At 39.9% G+C, this 27,714-nt stretch overlaps 1 protein-coding gene across 6 annotated transcripts in view; it reads right to left on the bottom strand.

Annotated features, from left to right (window-relative positions):
- Nucleotides 1-26,610, bottom strand: part of LOC120562315 (F-actin-uncapping protein LRRC16A-like) — an 83,626-nt gene extending 57,016 nt beyond the window's left edge. For 5 of the 6 annotated variants that reach the window (XM_039805978.1, XM_039805979.1, XM_039805981.1 and 2 more), the window contains exons 1-2: nucleotides 26,101-26,609; nucleotides 21,055-21,152 (exon numbers count right to left, since the gene is read on the bottom strand). In XM_039805978.1, the coding sequence (XP_039661912.1) occupies nucleotides 21,055-21,152; nucleotides 26,101-26,140 (138 nt within the window). In that variant the 5' untranslated portion in view covers nucleotides 26,141-26,609. Of the gene's footprint in view, nucleotides 1-21,054; nucleotides 21,153-26,100 lie in introns of all 6 variants that reach the window. The other variant, XM_039805984.1, reaches the window with a different exon arrangement.
- Between the last annotated feature and the right edge of the window lie 1,104 nt (nucleotides 26,611-27,714).

The raw sequence follows: 27,714 nt of genomic DNA, 5'->3' as shown, positions 1-27,714 counted from the left end.
ATTCAGTTTGGCCATCACTTTGTACCAGTTGATGTCATCAGAGTTATTTTGGACCAATACTAGAGGCTGAAAGTCAGGATATCTCAACCTCTGTTGCACAGATTTTGACCTTTATGTTTTATTGTCTCTCGTGACTCCACCAACTTTATGAAAGTGCAACAATGAAAATTGCTGTTGTGGCCCTTTAAAAGCTGTATTATCATCATCTGACTTCCCAGGACGTGGGCTGTCAGTAAGCACGTTATCATAACTAGGCTCAGTACAAACCTATGAAAATAATGTTGGAAAATAAGTTCCTAAACTGGAATTATTATATACAGAGCAACAGCAGAACAGTGGTCAGTATAGTAAAATATGGACTTCTGCATTCTGTATGATCTCAGAAGTGATGCAATTTGTGGACATTTTTATTTTCCATAGAGGGAAGCCCTGGTTGTGGGTTTGTGTCTGACAGCATAACATTGTGATTTTATCAAAAGAATGCTACACATCAGTGGGTTTCTAGGAGCTGAATAGCTACAGCTGCAGTCACAAACAGTAATGACCAAGAACCTGCTGACTGAGTGGAGGGGAGGCACCAACTGAACCCTGAGGCTTCATCTTTTCAGTCCAGTCTAGAGAGGGTTGTAAATCCTACAATACTTAGATAATCAACCAATGCATTGAAGGACACTTGTATGACTTCCTGACAAAACACATGCAGTGCACTTTATAACTAGTTTAAGCAGTTTTGAACATACACTGATTCATGATGGATTTTTTTGGTTAGTCATCCTCCCAACCTCCTCCTGTCAATGCATGACTGCCCCACTGCACTCTACAGGCTCTCTCCATCTGTTCTTTTGAGTGGACAAAGCAATAACACCCCCCTGTTTTATGAACCCCTCCTCTCTGTAACTGCCCTCCTACCTCTCTCGCTCTCTAAAATGGACTTAAAGCCTTGAGCCTTCCCATCAGCCAATGATTGCACAGCGACCACCATCCCGCCTTCAGCTCCACTCAACCAACCAGATGGCAGCAGCACTGGAGCATGTCTACAAGACCAGAGAGAGCATCTGCTATATTCTCTCTCTCTCTCTCTCGCAAAGCACCATTTGTGTCATTGACCACACACACACACACACACACACACACACACACACACACACAACACACACACACACACACACACACACACACACACACACACACACACACACACACACACACACACACACACACACACACACACACACACACACACACACACACACACACACACACACACACACACACACACACACACACACACGGTATTACCATTCCCAGATTATCCTTTTTCTGCCAAACCCCACTTACGCCCCCCTCCAATTTGACCCAACTCATACACACATTTTGTTACTATGGCAACAGCTAGTCCATACTGCACACACACATTTGTGAATACATATCACACACAGTGATAGACACTCGATCACACACGAAAGAAGCACGCTGCATTGCCAAGTCTTGCTTGAGAATGTCAATGAGTTTTCACCCCCCCCCAAAAAAAAAAAGGCTTCACGCTGGCCTAACAGTTAGGCTGAATCTCTGTAGGAACCGAAGCAACACAGAGCAGGGTTTCATCTGCAGTCATTCAGCTGTGGTAGCACTCAGCCACAGGAAATCTACCCACATATCTACCCACCAAAAATGCTTTTATTCATCCATCATGTCTTGGGGTGCATTTACACTTTAATATATCTATCTATGACACTATTTCACATCTATTTGTTTGGGTGAAAGTAGTCTATATCCACGATGTTCCACTTCCAGAATTGCTCCGTTCCCACCCGAAATTCTGCCAGATTTCACTTTTAACGGCCGGATGTCCGTTACCTTCCGCATTCTTTGAGCTGGCATTTTAAACTCCGATGGATTTATGAGGACTATGGTTAACTTCTCCTCAGATCTCTGCAGGTTAAATCCAGACAGCTAGCTAGACTATCTGTCTAATCTGAGTTTTGAATGCACCAAAACAAGTTCCTTCCCGAGTCTATTTTGCAACAGTACCGTGGCTCTGCCCGGTGATTAGCGCCGCCCGTGACAATTGTGATTGGTTTAAAGAAATGACAATAAACCAGAGCATGTTACTCTCCCATCCAGGAATGCTGTGTGGACTAGCCAGACCCTCCTCCACAGCCCTGTGGAGGAAGGTCTTGCAAAGCGAGACTAGGGTGTGAGCAATTATCTTTAAAACATCATCAAAAATGCTACAAACGCCTCAAATGTTTGACCACCCTGAGTTATGCTTGATTTATCTTGCTGGAAATTTAATTTAACAACTAATAAACAAGTTCCTCAATCAGGTAAACTCCTTCTTTCTTGTGTACTTGTAACCTTCTGGATTGTCTTTTATGCGGTCTTTGAAGAAATAGTTTGACGTTATAAGAAATGCACTTTTTTTGCTGATATTAAAACAGAAATATTAATACGACTCTCATATATGTTAGTCACATATGAAGCTACAGTCAGGAAATTATATCTTGGCTTAGCATAAAGAATGGAAACAAGGGGAAACAGCTAGCCTGGCTCTGTCCAAAGGTAACTCTCTAAAGCTCACTAATTATCTAACTATTATCATTTGTTTAATCAGTACAAAAACTAAACTGTAAAAATGACAAATTGTAGTGTTATGAGGCATTATGTGCTGGACCCTTGAACAGAGCAAGGCTAGCATTTTCCTCCTGCTCTCAGTCTTCATGCTGAACTAAGCTAACCGTACATGGCTGTAGCTTCATAATTAAAGGACAGAAATGGGAGTGGTTTCAACCATCATCTCTTCTAATTCTTGGCAAGAAAGTGAATAAGCGCAGTTCTAAAAATGTCCACCTATTTCTTTAAGCTGTAATATATTTGAACAACAAAGATATAGCTTGAATACGTACAAAAAGGACAAGACTTGCTGGTGAAACGAGTGCGTGATTTCCTGTATTAATTAATTAATCACTAGACCGTTTGTAGCAGACCGTTCATCTGCTGCATCACCAATATAAATAGCATAGTGGGATACAAACCAGCCACAATTACATTCATCCCCACACTCCGCTGCTGACACAGACTCTTTATTGCATAACTAATGTCAGCATGTCCTGCATGTGCATGCAAGTAACATTAATGAGTCATGATATGCTGGCTGCAAACAAGCGGTCAACGCGTCACAGTAGGATGAGTACTTTTAAGGCTATGCAGAAAAAGAGAGACAGAAATAGAAAGAAAGAAAGAAAGAAAGAGACAGAGAGAGATCAGCCATTGAGACAAGCAGAGTGGACACCAGAGAGACCGAGCGTGAGAGAAGAGGTGGCTGAAGGGCAAAGTGAAATGACTTAATAGATTCTAAGTGGTGTTTTGCTGATAAGGAGCCAAGATTTAAATCCAATCAGTGGGGAAGATATTTAATGAAGGGAAGTGTTTAAAAGCTGTTTCATCTCTGTTAAAACCAAAGCTGCTCGGACGACCCCATCTTAACTTTAAATACACTGAAATCAAATCAGCTCACCATGGATCCAATGCAGTGCACTTCTCTCCTCTTATCCTGCACTTCTTCACTTTTTCCCTCCCACTCCTTCATCTCTTAAGGTCCTCATCCTCCTTTATGCTCGCTTTTCTGTATTTTTAACAATGGCCTAAATGCATACTTACTCTATATGATTACAAAAGGTTAAAAAAGGGCCATGATGTCTCTATGTGAGACTTTATGCTGTGGAATGTATGAATATTGGATAATCGAACCATCACTGCTCAGAAAAATCCATTCTGTGAAAGAAGAAAAATGTTCAGTATTTTTTTCTTCCCCTGCATTCTTGCTCTTTGTCTTCCTTATCTCAAATTAGATGCCATGTGGACTGAACCATGAAGAAATGCATGCTGGACATGAGACACAGTAATCATAGATGATGCTAACAGATTGTAAAGTGTAGCCTGAAATACTTTTCTATCATTTCTTTCTTGTAGTGTTTCCTTCCGTACCATCTTCCTGTTTTCTTGTTCATACAGTACATATTATTATGTGTGTTGCATGTGCTTGTTTGTGTGGTGCGTGGGTGAATGTATTCAAAAGAGGAGGCATGTATGAATCCTGAGACAATGAAGCAGAACAAACACACACACAAACACACACACACACACACACACACACACCGTCCCGCTTTTATCTTTGAATAATTAGGGATGGTGTAACTCAGTGTAAGGGAGGAGCAAGACTCTCGAGGCTGCTGCTCAACAGGCTAACATACAGCAGCAATTACACAGGGAAGAAATACTGTACAGTACCATTTTCAAGGTAGGGGTCTTCACAAGTCCATGCAGTTGATGTGAGATTTATGCTTATCAGACATATTTGGGTGTTGCGAGAGTAAATATTTTAAGGATGAGGACTAACTGGTTGGTTTGGCAAATGTATGTCTGGTTAACCACCTCACCCCCATTAAGGAGAAGTGCACAGATGCTTCCCTGAGCTGTTCTATGGGATTTTTCCATTCATTCTTTATATCAATATTATTATATTGCCATTCTTTTCAACTATGGTTGCTTGTTGCTGTTCTCTCTCTACAATGCTCTGTTAAGGTCACATTTAAGATCGGGACTAATTATCCTAAGGTCTCCTTCAGATCGGGTCTCTCTCCTTTTTGTAAATTAATTATTTTGTGTCGCGTTCGGGTTGGTTTTCCGTTTCCGAGTCTGTCCCCAGGTTTCAATTTCCAATTAGGTCCAACATTTTGAACCCATGAAGACTTCTACTGCAAAGTAGGGTAAAAACTAGAGACTTTTCTTGAGAAGCCATTTACAGTATTTAGCTATTAAAGTTTATGTATGCAGTAGTACCGTATTTAAGTAAATCTTTTTTCCAGATATCATCAACTCCTGACAGGTTAGTTTGACATCAAAATAATCTTGTAATAATACAGTTTTAATTAACCTTTAGCAGTCTCTGAACTGTACCTTACACATAGCCATCAAATCTGTCAAAACATGGGGGTGCCCCAGTAGGGTGTGCGCATAGGGCTGGGCAATATATAATCGATATTATATCGATATCGTGATATGAGACTAGATATCGTCTTAGATTTTGGATATCGTAATATCGTAAATGGCCTAAGTGTTCTCTTTTCCTGGTTTTAAAGGCTCCATTACAGTAAAGTGATGTCATATTCCGTGTTACCAGACTACTCTAGCTGTTCTAACATTTTTTTACTCAGACATTATATCTACATTACTGAAGATTACATATCTTAAATCTCATTGTGAAGATATTTAGTTAAAGCACCAATTGTCAACCCTATAATATCGCCACAATATCGACATTGAGGTATTAGGACAAGAATATCGCGATATCTGATTTTCTGATCGCCCAGCCCTATGTGCGCACCATGTATCAAGGCTGAGTCCTCACCGCAGCGGCCCGGGTTTGATTCCAGCCGGGGTTCTTTCCTGCATGCCATCCCCTCTCTCTCTCCTGCCCTTCTTGTCTCTCTCAAAGCTATCACTATCCAATAAAGCAGAAATGCTGGGGGACAAAAATCTGTCAAAACATCCCAAGAACAACCCTGAGCAAAATTTTACTGTTAATCCCTTCAGCTGCAGAGGAAGCACAATCTCCTGTTTTCCTGCCATACGTCTGCAATGGGAACTGGCTCAGAAGCCAAAGATAACCATTTATATTAGTTGATAGAGAGGAAAACTGAAAAAATAACCTCAATCGGGCTGACAAATCATGGTGGGATCTGCTCTGAGGCCAAATGAACTTAATCTGGTTCCAGAAAAAAAGCTTCCTTACCGCTCTAAACTCAGGCAGAGAAATCATTTGTTTTACAATACATCGATTCTCTGCTGCCAAGACAAGATGCTGACAGTGCAGCGGAGGTCTAGTCTTGTAATGTCTGCAGACTCACACTGCGCCAAACCACGAGCACAATGTGAGTATGTTGTACTCTTTCATAGTACAGCATGGTTCAGGCATAGAACAGCTAACACGATGTACAGTCTGGTCTCTTTCAGCAGTCTCAGACAAGACAAAAATCATGATATAATTGTGTGGACCCTTCTACAAGACAGCATCACACAAACACAAAAGCCATCAGCAGCATCCTTAAATGGCAAGTAAAGACATCACCTTAGTCTCAAATGTTTATAGAATGGTTTATAGGATTTTTTGGACGATTACAACACACTACAAACAAGAAATAAAAATCGCCCATTGCTCAGGCAGCAGAAATGCTTAATAATTCAAATTTTTTTCTAGGAAAGAGTCAGATAGCCAAGCTGCAAATTACTTTGCCAGGACGCTTCTCTCTTTTTTTTTTTTTTTTTAAATAGATATCCCATTTTGGAGCAAACCACTCTCAGCAGTGTAAATCCTCCCCACAGTGCAAAATCAGCCAAGGAAAGAATTAAGAGAGAGACATCAATTTTCTTTTATTACTGCCCTGCTCATCATTACCGGTATGTGTTTTACTGCTGAGGATAGGAGCGTGGCGGGGAACAAAGGCAGCTAACAGTGGTACTACCCGAACATATTTGATTGGCTAGTCTCATCAGACCACAGCTGCAACGAGCTGAGGCATGAATAAATGTGGTGTCTGATTATGTTATATTATATGCTTTACTTCCAATTTATATTGCTACTCTTGCTTGTTTTGTTTGCAGTTAGAATACAAAGTGTCAGCGAACATGCACTGCACAATGTGTTGAATAATAAATGAGAGATATATAATGTACGTTTGATGATGTAAATTGATGGAAACACATTTAAGGCAATAAAATTCAGTCGCTGACTGTCTTCTGTTCTGAGTGAAAACAAAATGCTTTTACTGAATTAGACAAAATCAATAACAGTAATTCAATGCATGTTGCCATATCTCTGCATGCTGCCTGTGTATCAGTGCCTCACTAACAAGCTTCAGTTAACCTCCCAAATGTGTTACAATACAATACAACTGAGGCTGACCAAGCATTAAAAAAGGGCTGGGCAGAGGGAGTAAATGATTGTGCTTTCAGATTAGGGTTATAGCCCAGGTTGGCAAGACACCCATTTAAAACTGGGTAAATATCAGGGTTTTTACAAACTGGACTCTGGTGCGAGTGATAGGGTGGGTACCTCTGACAACAGTGTGAGCCTGCAGGGCGTCCTCTGAGAACCCTGTGTGTGTTTAGGTTACAGAGATAAGGAGTAATCACAACGGTTCATTCATTCATCAGAATGCCAGCCAGACACAATGGGGAGGTGTGTGTGTGTGTGTGTGTGTGTGTGTGTGTGTGTGTGTGTGTGTGTAGCTATGTGATGGTGAGCCAAGCTTTCTGGGTAAATAGGATATTGCTGTAGACCACAGGGATGAAAGAGTGAGACAAAACAGAGAGAAAGGAACATTATTATTTTTTACAAGTCAAGTAACAAAAGGAACCAAACAAACAAAGGAAGTGGAAAACCTCCTTAAAGTGAAGTGCATTGCTTTGTCAAGGAGAGAGATGTACATAGGTAAGACAGAGGAAAAGCGAGAGGAAAAGAAGAAGAAAGGAATGACAGAGACAAAGGCAGGCAGAGCAGGGAGAGGGGAGGAGGGAGGGGGATTTTGAATTGGGCTGGAGTTGGCATTACCCGTGGTTTCCCTCTGGAGTGTGTATATAACATCAGTCGGCACTAAAGCACACACAAACACAGTGCTGAACACGGATTTCAATGGTAAAAACACAATTAGTGTGGTGGTTTAGATAATGATGATCAGATTGATATAATTAAAGTGAAAGTGATCAAAAGGAGATGTAGATTATGTAAAACCAACGCCGGGTTGGACTCTAAAGGGACGCTATGCATTTCAGAGTAATTAGAAAACAGAAGACCTGATAATGAAGAAAGTATCTTTAATTGGGTGGATGTTGCTTAATGGGAAAAACTGATTATTTTAGGTAAAAAAAAAAAAAATACATTTCTCCCAACTTAAGCACAGAATGTGACATATCTAAGTACTGTGACAATCACTGAGGCTATACTTTAAATAAGCCCTAAATAAGATTTGAAAAATAGGAGAGGAAGGCACTGCTACTGTGCAAGTTTCACCCATTTAAGCAAAACAGTGTTTAGTATTATATTCATGGGGTCAGGGTCACAAAACATCAATACCCAATTCAACATATTGCTGATCCATCCAAAACCACACACATGATGAGCACACCCACACAGGGAAACATGCAAACACATAATTGCACACAAAGACCCAGTGACCAGGGAGGGTAAAAGGATGGATATTTCCTTTACAATGTATGTTATACGGGATTTGAACCCACTATAAGCTATTAATTCATATATATTCACTTAAAACATTTAAATGACATTTTAAATATCAAAGGCAATAAAATAGAACACTGGAGGGTAGAAGGTAAGCAGTTAGCAGAACGATAAAATCCAGTAATGCAACATCAACTGTAAGGACACCATGAAAACCAACCATGCGGCAAAAGCATATGAGAGCACTGGTAGAGAAGTCACTGCAGATGTTCTGCTGAAAGATAGCTGCATGTGTGCTGGCAAATGTCTGTGACTGAGTCCTTAAAGGCAGAGACAAAATGTCTAATATACACATGCTTCCACCATCCTCTGATCTGTATTGATCTGCTTTTTAAACTGACGGTCTGAATAATGCTCAAGATTAAAATATGGGTTTAAAGACTCATCATACAGGCAACCAAAATGACAAAAAAGCCTCTCTGGAGGAGATTAACTATGCAGGTTGTCTTTATTTTTATCACTCAGGCTTCAGTGCTTTGACAGAAAACATCACATTGATTAGGCCGGATTGTTGTTGTGGTTGTTTACTATGACATAGTGCACAAATGTCATCATCATTCAATCAATGCTGACTGTTGTCTGTGACCTACAAACGCCATTTAATTACATCCAACAAGAGCAGACAGACACTGTACCAACCAGGCCACTGCACTTTAACACCAAACAGCCACTTTACCCACAGTATGGTCAAATAGTACTCACAAGGGACAGGATCAGTCAGACCAGTTTAGCATGTTGGAAACAATGTTCAGATTTAGAGCAAAATTCAAACTAGGCCATTAATGGCTGTCATCAAAATAGGAAAAGATCTCCATGATGTAACAAACATTACTTGCCACATTTGATCCTGTGGTTGAAACCAGACATTGGATGTCGGTACTATGAGATTATAAACCCCAAACCTATCAAGCCAAGGACCTGAGGCAAGGTGAATTATATTACTAAAACTGTCTGAGTGACAATGACCCTGACCTATGAGATAATGAAGATGAATGACTGTGGGAGGGGCTTGCGTGAAGCCAGGATATGTGTCTGGTTAATATCTCTCTAGGGAGGCTTTAGTAGGGCATTGTGGACTAGACACATTTTAAGCTTCGTTATTAAAAAATCCCCTAGTCAGCTTTGTGGAGAGCAATACAACACAGAGTGAGACTGACTAGGGCTGGGGGTAAACGATTATTTATTAAACGATTAATCGGGCGATTATTTTAGCGATTAGTCGACCAATCTAACGACTAATTGGACGACTAATTGGACGATTAATTTAACGATTCTTTTTCTGTTGCTCGATTAATAAAAACCATAATGTATCTCAAATAAATACCCAAAAAATCTTAATAATATACTTTATTAAACAGTTTTGCACAGCAAAAAATCTTCTGCTTTACAGAAAATTAAATAAATACAATTATTTTACTGTTATACAAAATGAAAGGCCAGCTTGTTTACTCTTTTACAGTACAGACATAACTCTCTCATAACTCTAAAAAATGAATAAGTTGTAGTGCAAGAAAACACCATGCAGTGCACAGTATAGACATTCCTGAGAGTGTTTAACACAATATAAAATTAGGTTTTCAGTTTTACAGTCCCAACATAAATCTCTCCTGTACAAAGCTTCTGCAATCTGCTTGCTACAGTTAGCTAGATCTAGCAGCTGTACACTTTGGTGGTGCTAGGCTAACAAACGCATCCTAGCTCTCTGTGTGTTCGTGCTAGGTTAGATGCAAAAATTTGACATCGACGCATCGCTACAGGCCTAAGACTGACAGATACTCCGCTTATAACAGTGAGACTATAGGAACATATAGAACAGACAATAGGACATTATGAGCATATTCAACCTTAATCTGAGAACAGCCACACTGAGAAGGTTTTCTCTCTCTCTCTCTCTCTCTCTCTCTCTCTCTCTCTCACACACATTATGGACAAGGAGTTACATTATGCATACACACCACTAACTAATGTTAGTGCATATGTTGGTGTGCTAAATAATGAAAAAGGCATAATAGATTATTGTAAAATCCTATGTGGATTTAGGTGAGACTTTTATTTTGAAAAAGATAGAAGGCACTCTTTGTATACCTGACAATACCTGTGTTATGCTATTCATATTAATTTCCCTTTGATTTTTTTTTCAGCTGGGTCGAACATTGGGAGAGTTAGCGTGAGTAGCGTTATCAGCTAAATATCTTGGCCGAGGGGCTAATGGACCCAGGTTTGTATCTGTAAATGACCCACTAATATGCCGAAATGATACCAAACTTCTACCCTAGTACAAATAGGTTATGCATTCATAAAGCTATGGATTGGAAAATTTGTAAGTACACCAGAAGTTTATGTAAAATACTCTTGCCTGATGGCTTTGCTCTCTGCTGTTGTTGTTGCTGCTGCCGGCGAGTAAGGCGAATTAGCGAGGCCGTCTACAAATTAACCGCAAAAGAGATACAACAAAAATATTTATTAATTTAACTTTTTTTAAAGTAAGTGCTGTAGTATAACTCGCAGGAGACAAGTTATAATTGAGGTAAGTTTGGACACATTACCTTATTTAATCATTAAATTAATAAATAGTTTTTGTTGTATCCCTTTCGGTGTTGTAATTGTAGAACACTCCACTAGCAGCAGCAGCAGCAGAAGCAGAGAGGAGAAGCCAACAGGCAAGTGTTATTTACATAAACCTTTTGTTTCTATAATTTTCAATCAACCGTTTTATGAGTGCATAACCTATTTGTACTAGTGTATAAGTTTGGTAGCATATTCTGGCACTAGGTCGTTGCGCTAACCTATTCAGGCTATTCAGCTGATATACTCATTACTTTCCAATGTTCAACCAAGCTGAAAAAAGCTTCGATATGAGTTTGAAAAGGACCCTAGGGTGAAATTACTCCGAACCATCACTTTAAGTGTTGTTAATATACTGTTATAGAAATAATCTTTTCGTTCTGGACTTTCACTGGGAAGGTATTTTAAAGGCTCTGTACTCTATATACTCAAAAGAAAAAACACAGGCTGGGATTAGAGGATGGATACCCGAACCGGGTTCAGACAGATATTTAGAAATGATGTTTGGGTTGGGGTCGGGCTCGGTCACATCAGCGCGGTAAGGCATTGAACATTTTAAATTTAAAAAAGCTTATTATTTAGTTGCGCCTGTGTTAACGTGCGCTTGTTGCCCAGTGTGCACTGATGCACTAATCTGTTGACATTTCCGAATGCCTTCCTACAGTTGCTCAATAAAAGCGGGCTTTCCCCACACACAAACAAATGTATGTGTCATTAGTATGAGAGAAAAACTAGATTTTAACGGTGTCGGGCTCGGGTCGGGCTCGGACATAAATGTTTTTGTCAGGCTCGAGCCTGGTTCGGTTACTGCTCTATCGGACGTGGGCCGGGCTCCGACAGAAAAATTTGGCCCGATCCGCACTCTACCTGGATTGCCCCCACACGGCTCTCAGAGATAATATTTGATATTCGGTCGCGGTGCTGTTGACATTACACTTCCTCGGAGACGAGCAGGCACAACGGTGGTTTAGTGCCCTGATGACTGACTGAGGTTGTAAGGAAAGGCAACTTTATTTCTGTAGCACCTTTCAGCAACAAGGCAATTCAAAGTGCTTTACATGAAACATTAAAGAGCAATTAAAAATGGTCATGATGGAAAAATAAAAATAATACAAATACAATAATAAAAAAATATATTTATATTTTTTTACTGACATGACAGCGATGGGTCTGTCAGTTTACCTTCTATGTTGCATCTTCAAAAGTGACACTGAATTTGAAACAGCACATTGTAATTTCTGCATCTATTATCAAAGTATTTATTAGTAATACAGTGGAAATTAGTAGAAATATGAATATTTCGTTGATAATATGTTGATTTATGGTGTGTGCCCCTACATTTTCTGGTTGTGCCCCTAACATTTTCAGTTGGGGGCCACTGTGCTCCTAGTGAAAAAAAAGTTAGTCTGGAGCCCTGCCAAGGCGTGCCTCAAGGCTCGGTGCTTGGACCCATGCTCTTCACCATCTACATGCTCCCCCTTAGTCAGTTTCCACTCCTACGCCAATGATACACAGCTCTATAACAGCACCAAACCATCCACTCAGCCCCCCTCTCCCTGGTCAACTGTCTGCATGACATCGAAGTCTGGATGTCAACCAACCTACTCAAACTGAACAGCAATAAAAACAGAGCTCTTGGTTGTGGCCTCCAAGGCGCTACTCCAGAAGGTTGGAGATCTCATCCTTGATGTTGATGGGTGCACTATCTGCCCATCCTCTGAGGTCCGCAAACTTGATGTAATCCTGGACTCCACCCTCTCTTTCCATACTCACATCAAATCCATCACCAAATCAGCCTTTTATAATCTCAAAAACATCTCCAGACTTCGGCCATCAGTCTCTGACTCTGTGGCAGAAACCCTCATTCATGCTTTCATAACCCACGTTTGGACTACTGCAATGGAGTCCTGTCTGGGGTCCCCAGCAAAATCCTAGACAGGCTGCAGTATGTCCAAAACTCTGCCGCCAGGGTCCCCACCCACACAAAGACGTGACAGCACATCACCACAACCCTCATTCACCTTCACTGGCACCCAATTAACTCCTGCATCACATATAAAATCCTCCTTCTCACCTACAAATCCCTCCATGCCCTGGCCCCACAGTACCTCTCTGACCTCCTCCATCCATACACCCCGAAACCTGCGGTCCTCAGACACTGGCCTGCTCTCCATTCTCCACACCAGACTCTGTACCTTCGGAGACAGAGCCTTTAGTGTTGCAGCCCCATCCTTCTGGAACACACACACACACACACCAACACACAACACCCACACCCAACACACACAACACACACCTCCTAATTAACCGGCTCACTTTAGCTGAGTCTGTCCCAGCACTTTACAGAAGCCAAACCACTCAGAAAGAGATTGAAAATATGGTGTGGATGCTCAGTGTGCTGGCTGCATCTGCATTCAGCCTACTCTGAAAGACAGCTCCTGGTTGAATTGGTCACAGTATGACACAGCAAATCAGCCTCACATTGACAGGAATCATGGTGTTTATAAGATCTTTTATCCTATTTAAATGCAATGAGATAACACATTGTTATCTCAGAAGTAGATAAGTACTCACTAATCCCTAATGGGATTATTTCAGACTGACAACACTAAATGTTTAAATATATCCATATTTTCATCTGTGTGAGGGAGGAAACAAGCCACCCTTGATGTGTCACAGCTGGACTGAACTATACTTGACACTGTCGCCTCCCAGCAAAAAGGTGGATTCAATCCTCACCAGGGCCAACTGGGACCTTTCTGTGTTGCGGTTTGTATGTTTCTCCTCGCACGCAGAAAGTAAGGGGAATTGGAAATTCTAAGTTGATCATAGGCGTTACCAGAGGTGTCATGTAACAAAGTACAAATACTTTGTTACCTTACTTAAGTAGAAATTTTGGGTATCTATACTTTACTGGAGTAATTATTTTACAGCAGACTTTTTACTTCTACTCCTTACATTTTAACGCAATTATCTGTACTTTCTACTCCTTACATTTTAAAAATAGCCTCGTTACTCCTTTTTTAGTTTGGCTTGTTTTCATTCCGGCTCGTCATCGTTAAAAAAATAAATTAAAAAAAACAAAAAAAAACAAAAAACTATCAAGATAAATCGCGCTATCCGGATACAGTGAATGTGATTGTGGTTGGATGAGAAGTATAAACATATACCATTCCGACACCCTATTGGTTTGTACGCAACCCATCGCACCTGCACAGACCCGGTGTTAATACGGCACCGGTGCCTTAACGACCGTTATATACCGGACCGAATAGCAACGCGGATTTCGGTGCCTTATTTAGGGGCAACTTAAATGCCTACGCTTCTCACTGATGCTCCGAAAACGTTAGCCTACCGTTAGCTAGCAATGGGAGTAAACACGGTTAAAATGCTGACAGCTAAACGGTGTAAAAGTGTGTCTGTATTGTAGGATTGTAACACCCGACTGTAGCTGCCAGGGTAGTGCACTATAGGCCCCTGTGGGTCGGGCTAAGCTTTTGTCCTGAAATGGCTTTTTTTTTTTCTTACATTACATTTACTTTTATACTTTAAGTATTTTTGAAACCAGTACTTTTACACTTTTACTTGAGTAAAACGCTTGAGTTGATATTTCAACTTCTACAGAAGTCTTTTCAAACCCTAGTATCTATACTTCTACTTGAGTAATGAATGTGAATACTTTTGACACCTCTGGCCGTTACTGTCTTTGAAAGGAAAGTGGGTAACTTAATGAGTGGTCCAAAAATTACATCCAAATGCACTTCAACAAAATTCTTAGTATTGGATCTTTTGATCAGCAGGGAAATGGTGACCTGTTTGACACATTTCTTCTGCCTGGTTAGCTCTGAATGTCAGCCCAATTATGTTAATAATCACCACAGCATTGTATGATAGAAAGCACAGAGAACCTTCAAGCAGAGTTAACTACTGAATAGACACAATGATTATGTGCCAAACAACATCATAACTGTTTAAACTTTGGCTGTATGTTACAAAATGATTCCAAACCTTAAAGCAAAACTAAAAGGGAAGCCCCTGTGAGGTCACTGTGGTTTTTGTCAGACTGCCATGACCACAAATCCCAAAATACAAAAACCCACTGCATGACTTGGAGAGAAAAAAGAACCATGACATGGCCTAATACTTTAAAGGCACAGAAGAGAGAAACAAAATGATGTCATTGCTGTCATATCATTATTAAAACACCAATCTATCTCCCTCTTCAATGATTATTTTCCAGCACTTCACTCACATCATTATTCTGTGATCACAGGAAAATACATAGCAACCAACCAACCAGAGCTAACAATACTTAAAATGTAAACTTTGCAATAATTCCAAGCTATTTAAAAAACTTTTCCGTAGAGAAAGTAGGCACACTATAAAAAAACCTCCAACAGCCTACAGCAACGACGGGGATACCATAGTCTGTTATCAAAGGGAATTTAAAATGTGGAGGATACTTGCTCTGCAGCCTTCAAGGAAGTGGTTTTAACACCACTAACAAGAAACCCATGCAGGTTCCCATGAGAGGACAATACAGGTGATCATCAGGGAGTACAGAACTGGGTCACTTCCATTTTCTCACTGCCCATAATGACAGACTTCCAGGTTAATGTAAAGGAGAGAAGGACAAGTTGGACAACATTCTAGGCTTTGGGCTGTTCAGATGTGAGCACGGCTTCTTAAACATTTTCTACCTTGGGATTACATTACAGTACATTTAGTATCACTGAGGTGACTAGAATTAGCAAGCCATATTAGTGTGCTTAACAAACACACAATACTTGTACAATGCTGCAATGAATTTGCAATAAAATACAATTACTAAGGCTTAATTCTTCTTTCGTAACAGCTTGGTTCCTATCATTTTGTTAGACTTGGAAACGGCTTGGACTTTAGACTGTTTGTTGGCCTACGATTTAATTATTCTTCTGTAAAACTGTCTAAGATCCCATTTTCGTCTAAGCTGTCATCAGCAGAGTCATGTTAGGACGTGCTGGAAGTTTGAGGAATCTGACAAAAACAGAAGGGTCACTACAGTTACAGTTTAAAAAAAATCCATACTGCAAACTTTTTTATATATATACACACACACACAGTAGGGGTGTAAAGATTCACCGGTACAAACCGGTATCCAGTTGTATTATCACAGATACGACTACATCGATACACAGACCCCTGCATCAGTCTAAATGGACCAAGATTCGGCCAGAGGCAAATGTGTGAAATGATTAGGGGTGATTTGTGCAAATGTGTGGTCAAGACAATCAAAGTCAAAATCAAGGCAAACTGAGGGAGAGAAGTGAAGTACAGTAAAGTACAGTGTGGATGGAATGAAGAAAAGACTTCCTGTGGTTTAAAAGTCGAAGCCACATTTCAGGACAAGTAAACATAAATATAAAGAAATTCTATGATGCTGAGAAGCACTATTTCTCACGATTAGTGACATGCAGTTTCTTTGTAAACAGGTACCTTAACAAGATTAGAACTGGGACCATGCTTTATCTGTGATACAGAAAATCCCCAAGGACCTAGTTTTGTGTGACACAAGACGATTGTATGACAGATTCTATTATCTGCAGTGTAACATAAACATGTGATATAAAGTCAAGTTTCCTGTTGTCAACCTGAACAGAAAAACAGTGTCATCTTAGGTGTGCTAAAGTGGTGGGACCCACAAAATGGTGTGAATGCTGACATCCTGGAGTCAGATATTGGCTCGACCCTCTCCATCATCTTGAAAGTAAAGTACAAAAATAAGGTTAAAATCTATGCTACTCTAGATCTAATTGTGTTGATGTGTAGCAGCTTTGTGCTAGGTTAGGCCACTCCCATATACAAAGCAAACAATGAGATGCAATAAAGCAGTTAACTAACGGTGACAGTCTCTGGCTAGGACAAACACACATACACACATACACCCGTACACGTCCCTTTATTCACACCAGGAGATAAAGAGGAAGTTTGACACCACGCCAACCCTCCAGTGTTGTAGCTTTAAATGGGAGCCAAGGATCTGTGAATGAGTAACACTAAATGCTAAATGAGTTATGGCAGGGCAACAGAACAGAAAGCATTATGATCTCTAGGTCAGAAAAAAATTTCAAAATCAATCAATCAGTCAAGCTTTCATAATATAGGTTCATATTGAATGATTTTACATAGCAGCGCCATTAGCAATCCTATGCCTCTGTATACACTTTTATTGTGACACTAAGTTGTGTTAAAATCTTTTAAATGTTTGCTGGGTTGGCACTATTCTTACCAGCATCACACTATGTCACGGTTGATGAATGTCGGTCACACTACAAAAGCTTTAAAGTACACAGCTGTTTTTCTTAAATTCTTCTCTTTTCCCCCCTCCATCCCGTCTGCCCTGTACAGTACATTGCATTGCCCATTTTCCTCTCTCCACCCTTCTCCCATCCTCTCTCCCCTCGCCTCTTCCTCAGGGTGTGTTTGATGGACTGATGTAATTATCTCTACCTCCTTCAGCCCTCCGTCTTCAAAGGAGGAAGATGACTGTATCTATCAAGCTTTAGTGTGCTTAAGAGATGCCTCGGGCACTGTAGTGCTCTACTCCCAGTCTGAGCAAAGCTCCGCGGTAAAAAGGGGGAAAGCCTTGTGTTTATTGATAGACGAGCAAATTGATAGAGGAAATAACCATATTCTTGCCTTGATTATCAGTGTAGTTACACTGTAGATAGATGCCCTGTATTTTCTGAAGTAAATCAAACTATCTACTGTATATGGCTGCAGTAAGCTGAACAAGGGAATTTCAATAAATGTCAATGAAAACATCAAATCTGGACTGTAAATCACAATAAGAGTTAGATCGGTTCTGTGTTTGACATTTGAGGGGATTTATACTTATTTTCATACAACTTATGTATCAGGCAGCTAAATGTGTAATACTGGTAGACACATGCTCAATATTTATTGTATAGTCGTTTAAAATCTCTAACATGCACTGTCATTGGTAGAATATATATAAGAATAAAACATGTACACTGTCTTTAAAGTGATATCTGTGTGATTTTAACTAACTTTAATTACTTTTTAGGGGGACTATGTAACATTAATTTAGGGACTACAGATTTATTTATTTTTTAAAAGCCTCCTGCACATTTACAGCAACGTTTATTTATAGGCACTGTCCCTGCTAAATAAACCAATAAAGTATCTGAGCTAATGTAACATAATTATTATTTCTCTAATTTTAATACATCTGTGATCACTGTAAAAATAGATTACATAAAATAAACTGAAGCTGAAACTGAGTGTCTCAAGTTATCATGTTGGTATATACATTTAAAATCTTAGAGGTACTCCTGCAATTTAGAATTGTATTTCTATGAAGTTGAAGGACTTGCGACTTTTGCGACAGATTTGAAATAAACAACAAGATTACATAACAGTTTTCACAGGCTGACCACCCCCGTGACGAGTAAAGTGGTCTTCATGTGTAAGAATCGGTAGAGTGGTCCTTTAACATTTTGCTGCATCATGCTTGTACACGTCTCAGAAACACTTAAGACTGGGTTTCACTTCACAGACAATATTTATTTGATTACAACATCTGATCTCAAAAACAATCTGTAAATATATTGTTCTTTCGTCATCTCTAACATTAGATATAAAACTCACATGACATGTTTGATTTCTCTCTGAGCCACTTCCTGTATAATCGGTCTCTCAAACTGTGTTTTTCTGCAGACCAACAAACAGTGGTTTATTTGTTCAGTCGGGTCAAGCAGAGCGTTGATACAAACTCACAGAGTCATTGTCATGCTCTGCGTCTGGATGAAATACCAGAACCACTCCACTGGAATTCCTCACTTCCCAGTACTGACTCCCACTTCTTTGCATTGTTGTGTGTGTGTGTGTGTGTGTGTGTGTGTGTGTGTGTGTGTGTGTGTGTGTGTGTGTGTGTGTGTGTGTGTGTGTGTGTGTGTGTGTTCGCACTATAGCCTCTGTTTCCAGCTCCCACATAATGACATTGCTGTCATCACCACGTCAAGAAAATTAGCCCCAATCCAAGCACTTGACTGGACTAGATTTTTTTTTTTTTTTATGTACAATCAAGGACACCACAAATCAGTATGGACGACTCTCAAAGTTCTTAAAAGGGAACTTATTCTTAACGTTATGGCTGGTCTGGCTATGGGTCATATAGTATACAAGGAAAATACAATATACTGGCAAGTTGCCCAGAGGTACATCCCTACTCAGTTAGCTACAATAGCTAATCCAAGGGGCTACTTTCTGTTGACTTCCGATTGGATCTAGAGACAAGAGTTTGAAAAGATTTATGTAGAATTCAAGTTGATTTAGAAAGCTTTAGGGAGCTTGCACTGCTTCCACTATTATAGGTTGTTTTAGGTGTTTTAAAAGGGTTAGTTGGGATTCACCAAAGTCACAAAATAACACAAACTAACCAATCGAGGCAGCGGTAAACCAGCAACTCCCAGGTTCTGCGTAAAATGTATGATTATGTCAAAGGAGTCTAGATGTAATATTAAATCCTAAAGCAGACAACCCGGCTGTGCAGGTCCATTCACAGAGCTTTTCAAAGTTTCTCTTCAACCTAATTTATTTGTCTATTCCACACAGAGCTGTATAACTAAAAGCTTTTCATTCCTCTGAGTGTTGTAGAACTAAAAGGCTCCTGCCTTTTCCAGCCAGAACATATTAAATGTTGTGCTGATTCATTCACAGCAACTAAGGCTATTGTGATTCAACCATCAAACTTTATAGACCCTGCTCGGACACTCTTTTCAGACAAAACTTTTCTGTCTAATTATCTGCAGCTTTTTATCCGGTTTAAGCCGAGAAAGGGGCCCCAAATGCATTTTAAATGATCTACCAGGTATTAATTATTTAGCATTCAGTGGATTTACTGCTCCGTGGCCAGAAGTTAAGGGTATGAGGTGCTATTTCCACCTGGCCAGTAGACACACTGAGGGCTGATGTGGATTCAAAGTCAGAGGTGTGACTGGATGAATGAATTACCTCAGTAGTGGGCCAATGTGTTTAACTTTAGCTGCTGCTTTTATTGTTTCAGGATGATTTTTCGTTGAAGCTAAATTAAGATTTAAGGGGAGGCACGCAGGGAGAGATGTGAGGCAGATACTGCATGAAATAAAAAGGGACAGGTTTATTCCAGTATTCTAAAAACAACAGGAAGTTAGTTATTGTAGTTTGGCCTGAAGTAGCAGTGGCACACAGTTCATGCAGGCAATGACGGTACTTTAAAACCTTGGCGCCCGATTGCCGCAATTTGCTTTAAAGTCATACTCTCTCTTGGAGTCATAACTCAGTCAAATTTTGAAAACACAAACATATTTTTAGATTTAGGGTGACTTACACTTTCCAAGGCTATTATTATCTCTGATATCCATTGCGATACAACATCCAAAAGTCTGTTTAGAAATCACAGAAAAAGGATGCTCCTTAATGTATTACTTAGTACATTGCAAATAGGAACTGCTAATAGCTAATTCAGCCAACTTTTAATGGTACCAATTTAATGTAAATAAATGTAGGCCCAAAAAACAGGGCAAAGTTACTAAAACCATGGCTCACATGGTCTACATTTGAGCCCGATTGATCAAACTGCAATAAATTAGTCATTCAAATCTTGTGCAACACTTTCTTGCAAAATGAGTCTTAAAACTTTGGCACACATATACCCCTGAGAGAAAATCACACGACCCAGATACTAAGTATACTGGCAATCTTTTACAAAACCTTCTTATAAATAAAAAAAATCAAGTGCTAGACTCTCCTTAAAGTGAATGTGACTGGCGGGACTGATAGATAACAATGCATTTTGAAACCATTTCGGAATTTTCCCATTAGGACATCACTATAATGCCCAGTCCTCAGACTAAATGAGACAGGAGATGTTCAGGGTGATGTTAATACTTTTTCTTACAATCTCTCTAACTTTGATTTGCAGTATATTACCCTAAAAAAGTAGAACTGAACTTGAAAGAATGATGAAGTGATGCTCATTGAGACGGATTAAATAATGAATGTCTTTCAAGTGCTGAAAACAAGAGAGGGAAAAGCATGGAGGTTTTGATGTTCTTAAATGGAAATTGTACATTTCAAGAGCAGAGAAAAACGTGGGAGAAAAACCCCTTAATGAAGAAGTGGCTTGAAAGCAGCAAGAGTTGACTCACCAAGACTCTGTTCTCCGTCTTGTCTCCTTTGATCTCCAGTTTGACTCGCCTCCTCAGCGACAGTTTCACCTTCCTCCCCACTGCATCCCTCACACTCTCTGCACAGAGAAGATGAGAGAGGAGATAAAATGAGGAGAGACTTAAACTTGGAAATATCTGCATTAGGGCTGGGCAATATATCGATATTATATCAATATCGTGATATGAGACTAGATATCGTCTTAGATTTTGGATATCCTCATATTGTGATATGACATAAGTGTTGTCTTTTACTGATTTTAAAGGCTGCAATACAGTAAAGTGATGTACTTTTCTGAACTTACCAGACTATTCTAGCTGTTCTATTATTTGCATTTTCCCCACTTAGACATTATGTCCACATTGCTAATGATTTTTTATCTATAATCTAAGTGTGAAGATATTTTTTTTTAAAGCACCAATTGTCAACCATATAATATCGTCGCAATATCGATATCGAGGTATTTGGTCAAGAATATCGTGATATCTGATTTTCTCCCTATCGCCCAGCCCTAATTTGCATATCTGTGCATTGAATTAGAAGAAGACGAAAATAGCTGCCAAGTGGTTTATTATGCATCACAAAAGGGAACCCTTTGATTTGTAGGCTCTTTCCCACAACGTCTTAACACAGAGCCAATCTGAATCAAAAGCTCAAGTTGAGTCAGAATTTCAACATTTTGACTTCCACAGCTCAGCTGAGATCAGTGCATTTCTACCACAGGGGAAACTCTTCTTCATATCCACTGATTAGAAAGGTGGAGGGTGGGGGTGTGGCCTTGACCAACTGCCACTTTCACAAATTCTCTGGGCGGGCAAAGCAAAGAAAGGGGAGGTAACCTTGCTCCTTATGACCTCATAAGGAGCAAGATTCCAGATCGGCCCATCTGAGCTTTCATTTTCTCAAAGGCAGAGCAGGATACCCAGGGCTCGGTTTACACCTATCACAATTTCTAGACAAAGGGGGGACCATAGGCAGGCTGGGGGAACTCATATTAATGTTAAAAAACCTCATAAAGTGAAATGTACATGCCATGGGACCTTTAACTTTAGCATGCTAACAAGTTTACAAAAACAATGCTAACATGCTTATGTTTAGCAAGCATACTGTTCACCATGTTCACTGTCTATATAGTGTGTTAGCATGCTATAATTTGCACTACATTTGCAGTACTAAACACAAAAAGTGCAACTGAGGCTGGTGGGAATATCAGTTTTGCAGGCATTTGGTCATGAAATGAGTTATTGGATGAAAATAATATTTTTGTTAATCTATAGGCTAAGTATATCTACACTCAAATACCCAGTACAAACGCAAACATACACACAGAGCAATATGCTAAGTTTGTGTTGCGCTGTTCAGATTGATTGTTCACACCCAGTGGAACCTTCCATAGCCAGGAAACTGATTTAGAGAGCAGAACTGGGTCAGCTGCCTCTCCACGCTCCTCACTCACCCACCAAACAGCGGCTGATACAGTATAGCACACTGCGCACATGTGTCTGAGACAGAGAGGGATTCTGTGTGTACATCTGCGCTGGCAGGCATGCATGTATCCTCGCCTACAGGCTTCCACAAACCATCATCAGATCAAAGTGAAACTAATAATTAGGCAAAGTGGTTCATCTGCCAGCTTTTCTGAATAAACTCTGTGAACCCATTCCTACTGCAGCATTTCTAAAACTGTAGCTGCATACACCCAATAAGTCACATATTTCTAGTGGGTTTCTACACAAAATGAAATCTAGTATTTTTAATGAGCCTGGGCAGTTTTTGGTCCCAGACAAAAAAAAAAGCCCCTGACAGACTCTCGTATATCATTTTTTTACTAATTCAATTTTTCCTGCTAATTCATTAAAACTGTGACAGGAGTGGAAATTGTACTAGCCAGCTGCCCGGTGGTTCAAATTAGGCAGTTAAGGCATGTGCACTTGGTCACACTGGGATGAATTTCAGTAGGGACTCATGTGGAAGGTGGGGAAATGGGGGGCCTATGGCCTTGTCAAAAGCTCAAACAAACAATTCACAAGCCCATAAAGGCAGTCTCCCATTTATTGACCTTCAGCCAATCCAGATCGGTGTGTTGATGATGTAGCTTTTATCTTTCACTCTAGAGATTTGCTTATAGCAAACATTTTGGAGGTGTTAAGGATAATAGAAATACCATGCAAAGTATTAGTAGTTGTAAACTATGAGATGGGTCAAACTTATATTACAAATAGAGGTGAAGATAAACCAGGAAAATGTATTTATTCATAATGAAACAAGTTTATTGGAAAGTTATTTATGTTGCCTCATCTATCAACATTTCTCTGTGTGTATGCAAAGAAATCAAGAAAGAATTTAAACACTTTGATAGAAAAAAAAAACATTCTAGGTTCTTGCATTTAAAACTATAGTGCATAGTTTCTGCCGCCCCCATGAGGAATTCTACGTAACGACAACAAAACTGTTAGCGCGTCCACATGATACAAGCCTTCCGTGACCACGCACCATTAGCTTTGTAGCAACTCATTTGGCAATGGCTTGAATGTAACGGACGTTCGTTAATATCAAGAAGTTACGCACTAAAGCTTTAACGCCAGCTAACATATTCTTGTTATTTTGTTGTTCTGATGACAAGCACCGAAAGGATCACAGAGATGAAGACCAAATTGTTCACTAGTATCAGCTGGGCTTTGCTCTGCTCTTCCTCCTCAATCTGACATTTCCTCAAAGCTCTCCCTCATAAACAGAAACTAGTTTACAGACAAACAGATAGGGGAAAGGCATGTAAGCATAGGGGAAAGGCATGTAAGCATCCTTAGCATACCGAGAGAACTCTTCAATGTTTAGACAGTACAACACAGCGCACCTGTTTTGACACAACATGACACCACTAACTGCTCAAAGATACAGCTTTAAATGCCTGTGAACTCTGATGGGTCATTCATTGCCTTATCACTTAAAAGGAAAATGTTTCCTTTGTCCATTAAGTGTTTGAGTACATCTCAGTAAAATATCTTCTTAGCACACAAACACAGTTTCTGAATGTGTGCACCCCACTGCTCCATGTTAGTTTATTGACATTTTCTGCAACTCAGTCTATAGTATTTCCATCTGCAGCATCATGATGAAATTCCTTATATGTGCTGGAAGCCAAGAGTGATCTTGTATGATACTGAATCACCAGCACCAGTGAATGTTTCAAACAATGGCTGGTTATATACTCATCCAGACAACACCACATGTCATGTAATACACGATCATGACAAGTGTGCAGTGTTGGGAAAATTAGACAGCTAGAATCAGGAAAATCCTTAAAGCGAGGGATGATGATAGAGAACTTACTGACTCTATGCTTGAGTGGATGTTAGACAATAAGAGAATCTGTTTCTAGTCCTGGAAAAAGTCAAAAAACAAATGCTGTGTGAGTGTCCCAGATAAACAGGGTTTTAGTATGTCAGCAGGCAAACCATGTTGTTTGAACTGGTATTATAGAAACTGGAAGCATTGTTATTGAGTTTCCCCCTGGGGCTTGTGATTACCTGAATGGTCTTTACAGAGCTATAAAAAAGAGAAGATGTGCACATCCAAAATACTTTCCAAATAACTGAGGAGAACAAGCAATTTCTGTGACCTTAACCTCTAAAACAGCATTGACCCACTGGTGGGTCGGTCATTTTAAAGTCCACATCCCAAAATGTCAAATAATACAGAAAATGTTATTTTTTAGGAAAATGTGTATACAATTATGAGTAAGACATGGAGAATATATCCAGCTGATACAGCATATGAGATTGTGAGGCAGAGATGAATAGGAGTATTTGAACAACCTTAAAGCTACTTAAGGTTTACACTGTATATTAACAGGTTAAAGAAAATACTATTCTACACACACTTTAACATCAAGGGGCTAAAATTCCCACAAGGAACATACTTTTATCCTCTAGCTTCTCTTCCTTTTTAACTATTGTAGGAGCTTAAACAACAGGCCTGATAACATAGAAACAATTGTATGATAGTTGTGTAAAAGTACAAGGGTATAAATGATAACACAAAGCGAATGACTGGCTGTAAAATGCTGTGACTCAGTGAATGAATGGATGCCTGACTAAGTGACTGCATGACCCAGCATTTTCCTTTAAGCCTCGTCTACGTTCTGCACTATTTATGTCTCTTTAAGAAATAAATGGAGCCAAAAGAACATTGTAGGCTTGCGAGTGTCCACAAGAGATGGATAGGGAGAAAGAGCTTGAGCTTGTCCAACATTGCACTGAGGTGTCAAAACCTGAGCTACTTTGCCAAACAAAGAGACCCTAAGCTGGAGCCAAACAGCCTGCATGACTCTTCATCCACAATCAGTACAACAAAATCATAAGAAACATGGCAGACTTTAGCCAAGAGGACAGACCAACTGAGGATATGTTAAAACTCCAGGCGAAAGATGTGAGAGTGGACCAAGGTTACTGTGGGGGAAACCCTGTATGTTATGTGGGTTGAGAGAATGGTCACTCATATCTTAACTATCTAGCTTTTCTTCCAAAAATAGGTTGTAGTCCAGTGCTTGGCACCTTTATCTACAGCAGTGGTCCATGTATACACAGCTTAAAGCTTTACTTCATGCATGTAGCCTATAGTCTCATTTAAGGGGAGAGATCACAAACAGCTATAAAATACTAATACTGTTACCTAATATTGTATAAAGTAAAGTCTGTGTTAGACCGTTTAGTAATCCCACTGTATACTTTGTTAAGGAATAGCCTACTAATCATTACAATTACAATTTCACAACAAAACTGTCCCTGTTTATGGATATGGGTTGGATACTATCAACACTACAGGAGATACTAGCATTACTATTGTGTCTCAGCCACAATAAGTATGGCCGTAATATATGAATGGAATGTATTTTAGTCTATCAGTTCAATAAGGACATTACAAAAGTCACCGAGGAGCACATGCACACTGTGAGTTGGGAATGTGATAGAAGCAGTAGCAGCGATTGTTTCAGGCTGCACACATGGCTACAAATTATATTATCTTACCCAGGAGCTCTTTGGGGACCTCTGACACTTCTTCGCTCATTTTACTGAAGATAATATCCGAAACAACGAGAAGAGTTCAGTCAACAAACCGAGAAGCCTCAAATTATGAGGAAACAAGGAGCACGAGAGAGAAGTGTCAGGTGGTGCCGCCGCCGCCGGTGCGTTTCTCCCGGTTACATGCTCCTCTCCTCCTCTCGCGGTGTCCGGACAATGTATCCGCGTTTATCTGGGCGCATCTCTTTTTTTTTTGTTTAAACAGGGTTTAGAGGTTGTATGCTGGAGGAAAAAAAGGAAAAACACTCGCTAAAGCCGCCTTAAAATCATGTTGAAACCCAGCAGATTCTGCGCTCCAGGGAGATGAGAAGACAACCGCTCGCGCACACCGTCGCTGGCCGTGGCCCTACCGTAAAGCTCTCGGTAATACAGTAGTCTTGCAGCCAATAGTGGAAACCGGGGCCCCTCCCCGCTCGGTGATGCGGCAGCCCACGAGCCGATGCGATGCCGGGACGGTATGGCGTGGCAGCAGGGGGCGGTGGTGGTGGTGTCAGCCAGATATTAATGAGCAGGCTACAATAGTGGTTCCCAACCTGAGAACTAGGGACCTCTAGTGGTCTCACCCGTACAATCCCATGCTGCAGCACAGGAGGGGGCTACATGATTCTACCAGTCCCAATGGATAATATCCATAACATGGGAGATTAATGCAGGCCTACTTTAACTAGCCTATAATCACGTCAATATTTGACATCAATAATAACAACAATTGAAAATACCAGAAACTGCACAGCTGTACAAATAATGGGAATACTTAGCCTATGCATTGTAACAATAGGAGAATAAAAATGCCCTCTTTAAATGTTGTGCTCTATTTTAAAATGCTTTAAATTGAGACAATCTACAAGCCGAATTTTCTCATGTCACTTTGTAAGCTGTTTGATCTAGGCTACATGCGCCCATACATCTGTCAGTTGAAGCTATAAGTGATGTAAAAAATTATACAAGAACTCCACCTGCTGGATTCTTGTCCTTTGTGCATTTTATTCACAGTATTGACTGACCGCATGTATGTAATACGCTTCGTCCCTTTATTGCATTTGGAACACAAAATAAAAATGATGAATGGAAATTGTATTACAGTAAGTAAGTAAGTAAAGTTTACTTATATGTCACTTATTACAATAGACACGCATCATGAATTTCCTGAATGTTAAAATGAAATATTATAATTATTACTACTTGCTATTTTATTCTTTCTGCATTATATTTTATCTTCCATAGTTATTTGGCCAAGTGGCGACTGTAATGAAATTTCATAGAATTATTAAATATTTCATATTTCTTTGAGTTTTAACAATTTATTAAATCATTTCACAGTTTATTGTTTCATTTAAAGATTTCACTTTATTCATTTTCATGATTAATATTTAAAAATGTCTTATGTATTTATTTAACATGGACCCTTCCCTAAAGAGCTTTTCTCTCTGTCTAGGTTTGATATTATTCATGACTAGAAAGGCTTGCACTCCTCTCCCCTTAAAGCACCGTACACCTGTGTTCTTTACAACTGGATCAGTGAAGCATCAGCTTTCTCCTGTACTGCATGCAAGTCGAGGC

This window comes from Perca fluviatilis, chromosome 7 (assembly GCF_010015445.1).
Source record: "Perca fluviatilis chromosome 7, GENO_Pfluv_1.0, whole genome shotgun sequence".
Lineage (NCBI taxonomy): Eukaryota > Metazoa > Chordata > Actinopteri > Perciformes > Percidae > Perca > Perca fluviatilis.
This window is presented reverse-complemented; position numbering and strand designations above follow the sequence as displayed.